The sequence below is a fragment of the Aspergillus alliaceus genome, assembly GCF_009176365.1.
Source record: "Aspergillus alliaceus strain CBS 536.65 unplaced genomic scaffold BDW43scaffold_50, whole genome shotgun sequence".
Taxonomy (NCBI): Eukaryota; Fungi; Ascomycota; class Eurotiomycetes; order Eurotiales; family Aspergillaceae; genus Aspergillus; species Aspergillus alliaceus.
The window spans coordinates 46,045-58,873 of NW_022474733.1; the positions used below are offsets into that span (position 1 = coordinate 46,045).

Genomic DNA, 12,829 nt, shown 5'->3' on the forward strand with positions numbered 1-12,829 from the left:
AGGTTAGATCATTTATGGATGGAGACAATACCTTCACTCTCCGAAGCTTACAAGTATGGCAACCATTCCGCGACTTGGTGTGACTTTTGCGGGTTTTTATTCGCCTTCGCGTATTGCAGTTTTGGACCGGTGTGGAACTCTCCGATGACCGTGACTCGGGTACCTGCATTTCGAAGGGATATCAGGTATAAGATGGAAACTTCTGGTTTAAGAAATGCTGGACTGAAGGTGCGTGGCGTGCCATGTGGAGTAGTAAATGAAGGGGCAAGCTTCCAAGGCTGCACGATTTCATACGGAACGCCACAGAGCCCAAGTATGCACATTTGGTTGCTCAAAGGTGGGTCTAACGGAGAGACAAAGTAGGAAGCCCACCTTTGTGTCCGGTTAGTGTTCAGAAGTGACCTTGGCAGCTCTGAAACGTCTCTTACATTCAAGGAATCTATGATGGCAAGCCCGGAACTGGCCAGCACTAGCAACTTGCCGCCAAGTGTGAGGCCACTCTTGTGAAAGGCACACCCAGAAGCCTGCGCGGTTTTTGTAGTCTCAGTTCATTGTTTGTTTCAGTTGAACACCCATTTCATCCGGATTCATTCCACCCAACTAACATATACTCTGGTATCTTTTTGCATATACCCACGAGTATAACATTCGCAGTCTCATGCCTGGGTTAAATCATAGTAGCCGGAATGTGCCCGCTTTTTTACTCCACTTATCGTCTTCGTAATCTCGCTCTTCTTCAGCCACACTCAGAGGATCATATAGTACGCCGGCCAAGCTTCACTAATGCAATGTTGTATGCAAAACCACAACTCGACTTGCCGCATTCGACTTAGTTTTTCTCCCACCATCATATCCGGGGTGCCACCTTTAGCGACTCCTGGCCCCTCCGCCTCGGTATCTGTTTTACTCGCGAGGTTGATCGCAAAATCCGTAGAGGGCCGATTAATTACGCCGATTAATCACGCCATCTATACAGTGATATAACCTATGATTTCAATCCATTGAGGATATACCTGGGCTCGAATTCATATACTGAGACCCACATTCCATACGCTATGCCCTATTGATAGGCCTCCCCGCATGTCAGGTGGAAGGCAGAAACCAATACTTATAACATCACTTGCAGCTTATAAAAATCCGTTAACAGGTAGGATGGCCTGGTTGAACATGTGGTCTGGGATGCGTCATATTTTATACGCTCAAAATTTTGGAATCATTCTTATAGAATTATGATAGAAGCCCAAGCTTCACCCCCCTAGCGACCTTTGTCCCAGTGGGAATGGCGGGAAGCATAACTGTCAGGGCGAACGGTCGTTAATACACACTCACCCCTTCACCTTCGATTAGATGTAACAAGACGCAGGTTGACATCCCTTAACAGTGGTTATGAAAAACCATCAGGACCTGCGAGACCTCGGAATCAGTCACCTGCGCATTTCTCATGGCGTATGAACCGTATGTTTTCCGAGCCAGGAGAATCTTAGCCTGTGCGGGCGATAAATGCAGCGCACTTATTGATTTATACAGCCCCAAGGCTGGATAGGCTACCAGACCGAACATGCCTGCGAAGAATCGTTGCCTCAGCGACTGATACGTAAAGTTATATCTGGTCATATAATAATAGCAATTGGTGGGGCACCAATGACACATATTGCGCAACAATGGTAACTGAAAGCCACATACCAGCTGACGGTTTTGTCACAATTCCCATATAACTCTTAGCAATACCCTTTGAAAAGCCCCATATGCCATCTTTCTTGGCACCTCTGAAAGGTAGTACAACAAGGTCCGCAACACCGTCATAGAAGCCGAAAGCCAAGCTCTACAACTTAGATTAACAATGCTGTCAACGAACGCATGAGAGCACCACAGGCAAGTGTAACTCACCTTTGCCGCCACGATCCCACCCCGCTTAGCACTATCCACCGTATCATATTCCCGTGGCTTGTCGTTATACAGAGCGGGCATTTGATGTAGACCTTCTGTGAGTGCGAGTGGTATATCAACCAAGGCGCCCTTCGCGATCGAACCGGCGAGTCGGCCAGCAGCTTTGGCCGTCGTGACACCGGCAACTGACAATTTTTCTTTTTTCCCGTTTTCTTTGGATCCGTCTAACGTCATTACCCCGGCAGATGATTGGATTAAGTCACTTGCATTGGTGCCAATGTCCACAACCATGCCCAAAAGCGCAGAGGAGGTGGCCGTCACAGGATCCCAACGATGATTGTCGAGGCGAATAGGTTTGGATTGGTACTTAGGAGAATTTTATTAGCCATAAGTCGTTACGTAGGACGCAGGACCAGAACGGAGAACCTACAGCTTCAAGTCCTCTGAGTTTACCTTTCCTCGTTCAACGAGAACCCGCGCTGCTTTATCTGATACCTTGACTTTCTTCTTGCCTACTTTCATAATCCAGCATGCTGGTTCATGAGAAAGAAAATCACAAGTCATAGATGAAAACGGGAGATTGCGATGGAATGATTCAACTGCATCACGGACGCCATTTTCAGCTCTCATTCTCGTGGCAATTCCACTCGCGGCGATACGAGCCTTCGAAGACATGCATATATCAATTGCCTCAGCCAAAGTTTCGGTATTAATCTTTTCGTAGGGAATTGGACAGGGGCCTGCGCCGGCTGAATGGACCATTTTACCCCAAAATAATTGGCTATTAAGTCAGCAGTTCCTCATTGCCTATATAATATGACCTAACGTACTCTCCAAAGAAGGGAACAATTCCAGTGGGACGTCCATTCAACAGACCACAAGCCGTCGTGCCAGCCCCACCATGGTGAATAACAGCTGCTACCCGTTTAAAGAGCCATTCTATAAAGTCATTACCGGACAGTAAGACGAGTTACGGGCGCAAATTACCATGAGGGCAGTCGCCAATGAATAACAAGTTCGGGTCACTCCTAGCTTCCCCGAGCTTACTCCAGCCACGAGAAACAATGGCCCTGACACCACATTGTCGCACTGCCTCGACAATGTAATTAGCCATCCTATCAGGATTTTCCATGACAATGCTGCCAAAGCCAATGTAAATTGGAGTTGAGCCAGCACGTAGGAAGGAAGCCAATTCTGCCTCTGGAGTATAAACTGGTTCTTCGCGGAAGAAAAACCCAACCACGTCTATCCAGAGATCATGTCAGTTCCGACACACTCGTATGTTCGGGTTGTTCTCTCACCTATATAGGAATGCCAATCTTTCGGCTTTGGAACAAGAGCTGGAGACCAGCAGTAAGTATATGGAACCATTAAGAGGTCGCAAAGGTTGGGCCCAATTGCAAAAGGTATCGGCGGCAGACAAAGTGACCTTCTCCTCCAAAGGTTAATGACATCCCCCAGCCTGTGCAGCCGAAAGCCATCAGAATGGAACTCAAACCATGTTCTTGTTTAGAAAGCCGACCACTTACCCCTGCCATGTCAACAATTCTACTATCCGATATGAAAGATAGTTCGCGGTTCGCGGCTCGACATTTGACATCTGAATGTTTGCTAGCGGGTGTGGGAACGCAGCTGTTGGACTCCACGGCATGGTAAACATCATGTGTAGCGGAATACCCAAGGCTTGGGCACAATGAATGTGAGCAAAGCTGGGCGGATTTGCGATAATAGCGTTTGCAACAAAAGGGATCAATGTGTCGGGGTCAGGCTCAGTGCAAGATTTCCAGCAGCCGTCAAGCATCTCTAAGACCATTTTCCTCTTACGCCCGACATCACCCGTAAGAATGGACGAGAATTTCGGCATAATTCCGGGGTTCTTGACCATATACTAGCGAAGGTTAGACCCAATACTTGAGTGCGCAAAATCTTGGACTTGTGCCATGGCACTCACAGCCATCAATTCAGAAGGGTCTCTCCCGATAGGGTAGAACTCCAACCTGGAAGATTGGACGAAATCCTTGAAGATATCGTGTGTGGCAATGCGTACTCGATGGCCGACTTTCGTCAGTTCCTTACCAAGAGCCAAGAAAGGTTGAACGTCACCTGTGCTGGTGTTAGTCTAATGTCGAGGGGAACAAGAGCGAAGTCTCTCTGGCCATCACCTCGGCTTCCAACGATCTGGATCACAATGTTCAAACTAGGTATAGTTCCTTTATAGTCATGTTTAGGGTTGAGCAACTCCTCAGGGAGAGGTGGAATGACGTCTCTGAAGTCGTATTTAGCATTGAGATTAATCTCCAATCTCCCGGCATCTAGGAGAGCGTTAGAGTACTCCAGCAAGCCATGATTTGAAAATATTACCATTGACAGTTGTAAGTGTGTGCAACCTGGAACTGGAAGTCACGACTCTATGAAGAGGAGGTTGGCCCATGTTGAATTCACTCAACGGCTTTCCACTCATATCTTTATGTGGGTGTTCTTCTTTCCCATGATCAATAATGCGTGCTAGGGTTCAAATGTTAAAAAGACTTCACGGTGGCCCCTGAATATGAATTGGCAAGAACGCTTAAGCGCGCAGATACTGACGGGGCGGACAAGGAACGGGGTAGGCGAAGTGAGGTATGACGGTCGGGGTGGGGACATTAAATTATAGCCGCAAAAAGCAGCCGAATTCCTGCAGCGAGAGACGGCCAAAGATATCTATTGTGGCGTAGGTGGGTACTATCCCCCCTGAAAAGCGTATGCGGCATTCGGTAAAGGACTATATTGTACAGCCTACAGCGACGCCAATGCAAAATACCAGATTCTGCGAACTGATTAAAAAACTACCCCAGACGGAAATTCTACATTTTATGCAAAGTGCGATCTCATGCTGGTGGAGCAGCCTTTTGTGGCTGCATTTTTGTTGCCTCCATTCATCCATATAGCTAAGATCTAGTGAACTGTCGATTATGTATTAATACAAAGTATTGTCAATATGGGTCGGTAACCTGTGTTTGGCATAGTATATTCCAGGCCACTTTAGAGATCCTTATAAGTGTCAGAATTCGGATCGTGTGTGCGTACATTGTATATGCACAGATCTCCTGTTCTTCGTCTTAGATTGCCCTTATTTTGTCGCCGTCACCAACCCATCGAGGATTTGTACATAAATGGTTAAAGTAGCTAATTATTTCGGTTCACAGGTCCCCTTTGGTATTGACTGGCGCGCAATGATGTCAAGCAGTAAAGAATGTCCGCTCTCTTCACTTAGCAGCAAATCTCGCAGCACTCAAAGCAAGCAATGCCGGCACAGCTTTTAAATTATTCAGTGTTGGCTGTATCCTCAAGAACAACTGATAAGCGGAAAGTTCTTACATTCCACAACAAACGTCACCACCGTCGCCTCCGCGGAGATGAGTATTCATGTCTTCCGGAGTAACCTATCAGCACAGCGGGTATTTAGTAAAAGATCGAAAGTTACACACTAGCAACTTCAAGGTACCAGTTTCATACCGGTTGCTCAAAAATAATGCGCTCACTGGAAAGCGGTGCAGAGCTGGGAAGTTGTTCAATAGTGAGTGTCCGGGGGTCCCAGGTAGTGGTGGGCCGTGTTCGTTCGTTCTGGAGCCCTATCCATTTGGAAAAGCTGACCAAAAAGCCCATCGCGATATAGTTGTGGGTGCAAAGCAGAGTGTAGGAACCAGGCAGACGAAGGCGGTAGCAATGGGAAGAAACGGAAGACCATTGGGTTTATATAGCTGGTAACCAGCAATTAGTGCGGCAAAGGGTCGCTATTAAAAGGAAAAGGCCGATGTATGAAGGCCCTCCGCCGTTGGGTCGGTACAAAAAGCGGCCTTGGTGTGACGGTCGTTGGTTTATGCCAAATTACTAGTTCGAATTACAAGCATTCCATCCACGGGAAAAATTTTTGGAAAGGGTGGGTCTTACTGTTAGACGATGTTTGCGTCTGGTTAGTACTATTACAAAGCTTGTCAAGTCTTAACCCAGGCCAGACACTATGGGTCCATGAGCCATGCAAGTAAGTAGCACCACTGTAGGTTAACGGCGATCAGCAAGAATCTGTTTGGCTGTTCGTACTCATACTCGTACACTACTGAGAACCGGGCTGAATGCGGAGAAGCCGGTCAATAACAAGCTTTGACTAGTTAACGTAATTTCCCAGGCGAGCCGCTGAGAAGTACTATAAGCCTTCATAGAACATCTTAATCGATGGACCTATTGTAGATGCTCTGGGGCATCTCCACCACCCATGCAAAATACCTGATAGGCCGATTGATGAAAGTTACAGTCTTAAGTCTTAGCTGACCATGGTTATTTCTGGACCTTTACCCCTTTAAGCCGTGCACGGAAAGTTAAATCCAGACCCTGCACTTTCTCCGTATTCTAATTCGCATTCGTAATATTAAGTCTTCTAGTCCGCCAGTGACTAATCATTGCGGCTTCAAAGCTACAATGACTTCTTCAATAGCCAGTCATGTCTTTCTTCGGGCTCGTATTTTGATATTCGTAGCATGTAACTATTGGGAGGCTCTGAATGCCGCGTCGTAGCGTGGATGTCGTCTGGCCACTGTTGAGTCGCTGCAGTTGTATAAATTAGTACCTGGTTGGTCCATACTTCGTTGTCCGTAATCGTGTTCGTATTAAGGCGGCCAGCTGAGGGAAAGATGCATCTAAGGTCCTCAGCTTCCGGTAGCACAACTGGCAGACATTTCTTGTTTTTCACAGCCTCAAACAGATCTCTTAGTTGCGTCTGCGCCCACCTTTTCTCCTGTCGTCACAGCTGACGCTTGTAGTCACGACCTCAACTACTTTTACATGTTACCAACACTTGCCAACACGTACCAACGCAACTATCAAGCCTGAAGATTGTCTTGCCACAATCCCTGCTGGCCTGGCTGCTAGGGACGACAGCAATACATACGCCTTATATCAGTACACTCCTTCGCTTATCGCAGCATGCATATCGGCAGCAGCCTTTGCGGTAGCGACCTTACTGCATACCACGAAGTCATCACGCCTACGGCTCAAGATCCTCATTCCTTTCGTATTCGGGTTGGCATGTAAGTGCATCCATGAGTTAAGGTAGCAAGGCACTTTAGTACATATCCTAACGCCGTATAGTTGAGACCATAGGGTACGGCGGTCGGATCTGGCCACACTTCGACAGACAAAGCATCCCAGCATATATCATCCAGTCGCTCCTGATACTTGTCGCGCCGGCGCTATTTGCTGCGTCCATTTATATGACTCTGGGGCGAATCATCACGTTTATCGACGGTGAAAGAGAATCGCTCATTCCGCCGCGTTGGCTCACCAAACTATTCGTTATTGGGGACTGCGTCTCCTTCTTTGTTCAACTTCGTGGCGGAGGAATCCAAGCTGCAGGTACTCTATCACTACTACACCTGGGAGAAAAGATCATTGTCATAGGTTTGTTCATCCAAATCTTCATGTTTGGCTTTTTCGTCGTCGTTGCGATAGCCTTTGAGGTGAGATACCGGAGATCGAGGAAATCATCAAGCTCCCACATCCATTGGCAGAAGGGAATGCGCGTCTTGTACCTCATCAGTGCCATCATTCTAGTTCGCAGCGTTTTCAGGGTCGTCGAATATCTTATGGGCAACAATGGTTACATCCTGCAACACGAGTTTATGCTATATATTTTCGATACAGTTCTAATGTTCTTGGTGGGGGTCATCTTTTATTTTGCAAGTCCTGGAAAGGTTCTGATGCCGCAAAATTCCGAGACAACTACGAGGCGCTATATGAATACCCCAAGGCAACGAACCAAGAAGTGCCAAATTTAAGGCTATCTTAAGATATAGATGATAGATGTGATCTCTCAAAGATGGCTAAGACATGGCAAATAAAAGCAGTGCCATAGTTTCCAACAAGGCTTCTCCTCAGTAGCTTTTCAAGGGTGCTACCCGTATGGTATGGCGTAATCGGCAAGCGGGCTGATCAATGACCACTCCACCATATGGTATCCGAGAAGATGGCTATCTTCAAGACCTAAAATAAATTTGTATTAGAAAACTAGAATCCTTCCGTTGCGGACATTGCGTTCGCCTATGTCCCAGACTATGGCAATTACTGCACCGTAGGGATGCCAATTAAGAGCGTTGTTCTGCATCTACTGCCTGCTCTGTAGGGATGCTTAGGATATCATTAGCCTGGTTCTTGGGTTGAATGAACTGTCGGCACACCTGGCTGGAGAGCCTTAAATACCGGTTGCCAAGCTGATTTCCTATTTCGAAACTGCTTTCCATGAGCGGCGAGTAGATTTTCATTTTCCTTTGCAAGAACAATAAAATTATTCATTGCTATTCTCGCATCTCCTAGAAAGCTGATCTGGTGCAGCCTTAGAAGTGCTACAAGGACGATATGTATGCTCCTGAGCAGACGTTTAAGTCTGCTTTTCTCTTGTGAACATGTGAGTTTTTTTGGAAATAGCCTATTGATGGGCTTCCCGGTGATGAAACAAATGATTATATCAGACGAGCTATGTCCGACAACCAAAATCCAGATTGGACCCTCGGTCCTTACAATGTGCCAGCCCTCTTCCTTCTCCTAGCTCTGGCTTCCCTCACCAGTAATCTGTTTATGGAGATATGGATTCATTCTTCTCACTCCAACAAGGCTGGGGCATTGTTCGTACTCGTATATTAAGGCAATCGGCTCAACTCCATTTTACTTAAAGTTGGGGGTAGGAGATGCAAAGTAAAGTTGGGGTGCAATCGCATAACGATTACATTCGTATTCGGAAACGGTTGTGCCGGGAACTAGCTCTCTCATCTTTCTATTTGTATCTCGGGTCGACACATACTAGCGTATGCCGTACAATATTAAAACAGGTTTTAAACGGCGCCTGTTCACGGATACCTATACGAACTGTCCATGTCACTGTTACCTGTTGTGGTACTTCTTGGGGATCCTGCCGATTGCACCTGGTTTCAGGCCAGTGTTCCAATATCGGTAACAACACCATTTGCAAACATCTTCCTTTGATTGACATCTGACATACATATAGCCAGTAGTGTGGACCAGTCGAGTGCCCGGAAGATCTCGCATCACACCTCGATTGTTGCGCACGAGTGACCGTCATGGCCGTCCGATTATCTTCTCTCTTAGGTAATTTCCTTATACTGTTTTGTTTCGTTCCACCCACCTCTGGACAGTCTTATCCTAGAAGTCCTCACGAAGTACGAGAAAACGTCCCTCTCCAAGATATCGTGACGTGGGATCAGTACTCTATCTCCGTTCGGGGTGAGCGTATCCTTTTGCTTTCAGGGGAGTTTCATCCTTTTCGCCTCCCTTCTCCAGACCTCTGGTTTGATGTGTTCGAGAAAGTTCGTGCATTAGGCTACTCCGCAGTATCTTTCTACCTGGATTGGGCCCTCCTTGAAGGAGAGCAAGGTCAAGTCCGCATGGACGGAATATTCGCCCTTGACAAATTCTTTGACGCCGCCAGCAAGTCCGGGGTCTACCTAATTGCTCGGCCGGGGCCGTATATCAACGCTGAAACCTCGGGAGGAGGCTTCCCCGGTTGGTTAGCCCGCCTCAAGGGCAGGTTACGAACTTCAGATCAGGACTTTCTAGATGCTATCGCTCTTTACTTTTCCGTTGTTGGTAGCATTATTACTAAAGCGCAGGTCACTGAAGGAGGTCCTGTCATTCTCCTGCAACCCGAGAATGAGTACACCCTTTGCGCGAGCACAATGGGTTATAGTCAGGACAATAACCTCACGTATACAAACTACTCTACATCATGCCTGGATAAGGAGTACATGACTTACGTCGAGAACAAATTCCGAGAAGCCGGTATTGTGGTTCCATTTATTGTGAACGATGCATTCCCCATGGGGAATTTCGCTCCGGGAGGAGGCGAGGGTGCAGTCAACATTTACAGCTTCGATAACTATCCCTTGGGTTGGAGAACTGCACGTAAGTTTGGAATCGCCATTTACCCCAATTCTGGAGCTCTCTCATTGTTTGGCAATGGGTGCCGGTGAGTGCGCAGCCTCTGATCCTTCCAATTGGTCGTCAATCGTCGACCCACTACTTGCGTACAATTTTCCTACGCACGAAACGATCAGCCCTAATACGCCGTTCTCTATATCCGAATTTCAAGCAGGGGTACCCGACGCATGGTGCGTAACCACACTTGTATATCAGTATCGTTCTTTGCGCTAATCTGATGCAGGGGCGGGGTTGGTTCGCACATCTCCGCTGCGTATATAGGGTATGAGTTCGAGCGCGTGCTATATAAGATCAACTACGGTCTTCGGATCGCTATTCAAAATCTCTACATGGTTCGTGAACCATTGCCTCTTGGTGGCACTATGTACTTACCAGCTTGCAGATATTTGGAGGGACGAACTGGGGAAACCTTGGCCATCCTGGAGGTTATACATCCTATGATGTAGGAGCAGCTATTGCGGAAAATCGCGAAATATCACGCGAGAAGTACAGCGAACTGAAGCTGCAGGCCAATTTCCTTCAAGCCTCACCTGCATATTTAACCACTCGTCCTGAGAACGGAAGTATTGGGATCTACTCAGACACTCGAGACATTCTTATTACGCGGCTAGCTGGATCGCAGACCAGTTTCTATATTGTTCGCCATAGAGACCTGACGTCATCCTCCTCAACTCCATATAACCTCAAGGTGAAGACAAGCGTCGGGAAGTTAACTCTCCCACAGATGGGTGGATTACTCAGTCTTAATGGCCGTGACTCAAAATTCCATGTAACTGACTACGATGTGGGCGGCATGAGGCTGATCTATTCTACTGCGGAGATCTTTTCCTGGAAGAAGGCTGACTCCAGGTCAGTCCTCTTACTATATGGTGGTGAGAACGAGCTCCATGAGTTCGCACTCCCTGCTAGTGTCGGTTCTCCTCTCATCGAGGGTTATGGTGTTAAAGTGAGTGTATCTGGCTTGATGACTGTTGTACAGTGGCGCGTTGACCCGTCATCTCGGCGAGTGGTCAAATTCAACAATGGCCTGGAGGTTTATTTATTGTGGCGGAACGAGGCCTACAAATACTGGGTCCTTGATCTGCCGGCCATAGACCCTCTGGGGCTATATGTTTCTCCGTCAAGGGTGACGAACTCGGTCATTGTCAAAGCCGGCTATCTTATTAGGAGCGCAAGTATTGAGGGTGACGTACTTTACCTTAGGGGGGATGTCAATGCAACAACTGAACTCGAAGTTATTTGGGCACCTCGGAACATTTCATCGTTGGTTTTCAATGGTGAGGAAGTCCAAGCAGATTTGAGTACTGGCCGCCTTACGGGAATTGTCCACTTTACAGCTCCTCAGATTGCCCCTCCTGATCTAGAGGCCCTGTCCTGGCACTATACCGACACTCTTCCTGAATTGGACAGTTCGTACGATGACAGCTCTTGGACTCCTTGCACACAATCTTGGTCGAATAACCCTCGCAACCTTTCAACTCCAACATCTTTATATGCCAGCGATTATGGTTATCATGCAGGCTCACTACTCTATCGCGGACTCTTTGTTGCTTCAGGCAATGAAACATCTGTCTATATTCTAACCGAAGGTGGCTACGCGTTTGGTCATTCAGTTTGGCTAGATTCGACCTACTTAGGATCCTGGACAGGAAGTTCAGCTGATATGTTTTACAATCGGACTTTATCATTCCCCACGAGATTGGAGCCTGGCAATCAATATGTCCTTACTGTTCTGATCGACCATATGGGCTTAGACGAAAACTTCCCTGCAAATGTTCCAGATAATGAAGGATCCGCGTGGAATTCTGGATTATAATCTAGATGGCCGTGATAAGTCGGCAATAACATGGAAAATGACAGGCAACCTAGGCGGTGAACATTATTATGACCATACCAGGGGCCCATTGAATGAAGGGGGTATGTATGCCGAGCGTCAGGGATATCACCTCCCCGGTCTACTGGTCCATCCGTGGGCTAAGAAAACCCCATTACAAGGACTCTCACGTCCCGGTGTTGGGTTCTTTGCTACGTATTTCGACCTTCACATCCCTGCTGGTTACGATGTGCCAATGAGCATTGTGTTGCGTAATGATACCGAAGCGGGGACGCCACGGAGTTATAGAGCCCAGCTCTTTATCAACGGATGGCAGTTTGGTAAATATGGTACGTTGAGCAGCCTATACTAACGGATGCAGTCCCTCGCTGACTATTACAATACAGTGAACATCATAGGCCCTCAAACCCGCTATCGTATTCCGGAAGGCATCCTCAACTACAACGGCACCAACTATCTGGCGTTAACACTGTGGAACCAAGAAGATAGACCGGTCAAAGTCGATTCTCTAAAGCTTGAAATCGATACCGTTGTACAGAGTGGTTATCGGAAGCCCGGCTTTGTGGAGGCGAAGACATTCACACTGAGACAAGAGAGCTATTGAGGAGCCTTGTTGTCCAACGGAAAGAGAGAATCCGGCTCCCACGTTGGATGGGGCATGGGCATAGCGACTTGGGGCTTTCTAAACGATTCGTATGGTATTCTTCCAATTCTACATTCTAAAAGCTGTGGCATGTTGCGTTTAGGCTTGCCAAGATATAGCCCATAATTGGCCAAATACGGTACTATAGATTACTACAGTGCTTTAGCTCTGTTCGGTGTATTATATGTACATGGTGGATTTTCTATTATATTTCCTAAGCATTTTAATAATTATGCGAAGTGGTTAGAAACATTGCACCTGCAGATATATGCAGATATACTTATACCCGAAGCATTCTCCTCGTAATATAAACAATAATATTGAGTTCCTAAACCTACTTTATGTAAAGGCACTCAATACTAGTCTTCAGTGTAGAGTCTATAATTCTGACTTATATTCTCTTTTGCTCGCAACAAGACCTAAGTTGATCCTTTACCGTGGTCCTCCTTAACTGTTGTGTGCGACGCCACCAGGATTTGTAA

The 12,829-nt window shown here is 47.0% G+C and overlaps 3 protein-coding genes across 3 annotated transcripts; 2 read left to right on the top strand and 1 right to left on the bottom strand.

Annotated features, from left to right (window-relative positions):
- Positions 1-1,374: 1,374 nt before the first annotated feature.
- On the bottom strand, positions 1,375-4,396 carry BDW43DRAFT_322041 (uncharacterized protein; the record flags this gene model as incomplete). Its single annotated transcript, XM_032049468.1, has 10 exons — positions 4,050-4,396; positions 3,839-3,990; positions 3,417-3,775; positions 3,189-3,349; positions 2,875-3,132; positions 2,718-2,826; positions 2,341-2,668; positions 1,888-2,253; positions 1,684-1,822; positions 1,375-1,562 (listed from the first exon to the last, which is right to left on the bottom strand). The coding sequence occupies exons 1-10, from the start codon at positions 4,249-4,251 to the stop codon at positions 1,375-1,377; spliced, it is 2,262 nt and encodes a 753-aa protein (XP_031896489.1). The 5' UTR covers positions 4,252-4,396.
- A 1,499-nt stretch (positions 4,397-5,895) lies between these two features.
- Positions 5,896-7,697, top strand: BDW43DRAFT_302941 (RTA1 domain-containing protein; the record flags this gene model as incomplete). The annotated part of the gene is made up of 3 exons (XM_032045330.1): positions 5,896-5,908; positions 6,756-6,950; positions 7,012-7,697. 3 exons carry the CDS (start codon positions 5,896-5,898, stop codon positions 7,695-7,697), a joined length of 894 nt encoding a protein of 297 aa, XP_031896490.1.
- Positions 7,698-8,993: 1,296 nt separating this feature from the next.
- On the top strand, positions 8,994-12,308 carry BDW43DRAFT_322043 (glycoside hydrolase family 35 protein; the record flags this gene model as incomplete). The annotated part of the gene is made up of 7 exons (XM_032049469.1): positions 8,994-9,021; positions 9,118-9,834; positions 9,911-10,040; positions 10,094-10,202; positions 10,253-11,644; positions 11,706-12,033; positions 12,091-12,308. 7 exons carry the CDS (start codon positions 8,994-8,996, stop codon positions 12,306-12,308), a joined length of 2,922 nt encoding a protein of 973 aa, XP_031896491.1.
- Between the last annotated feature and the right edge of the window lie 521 nt (positions 12,309-12,829).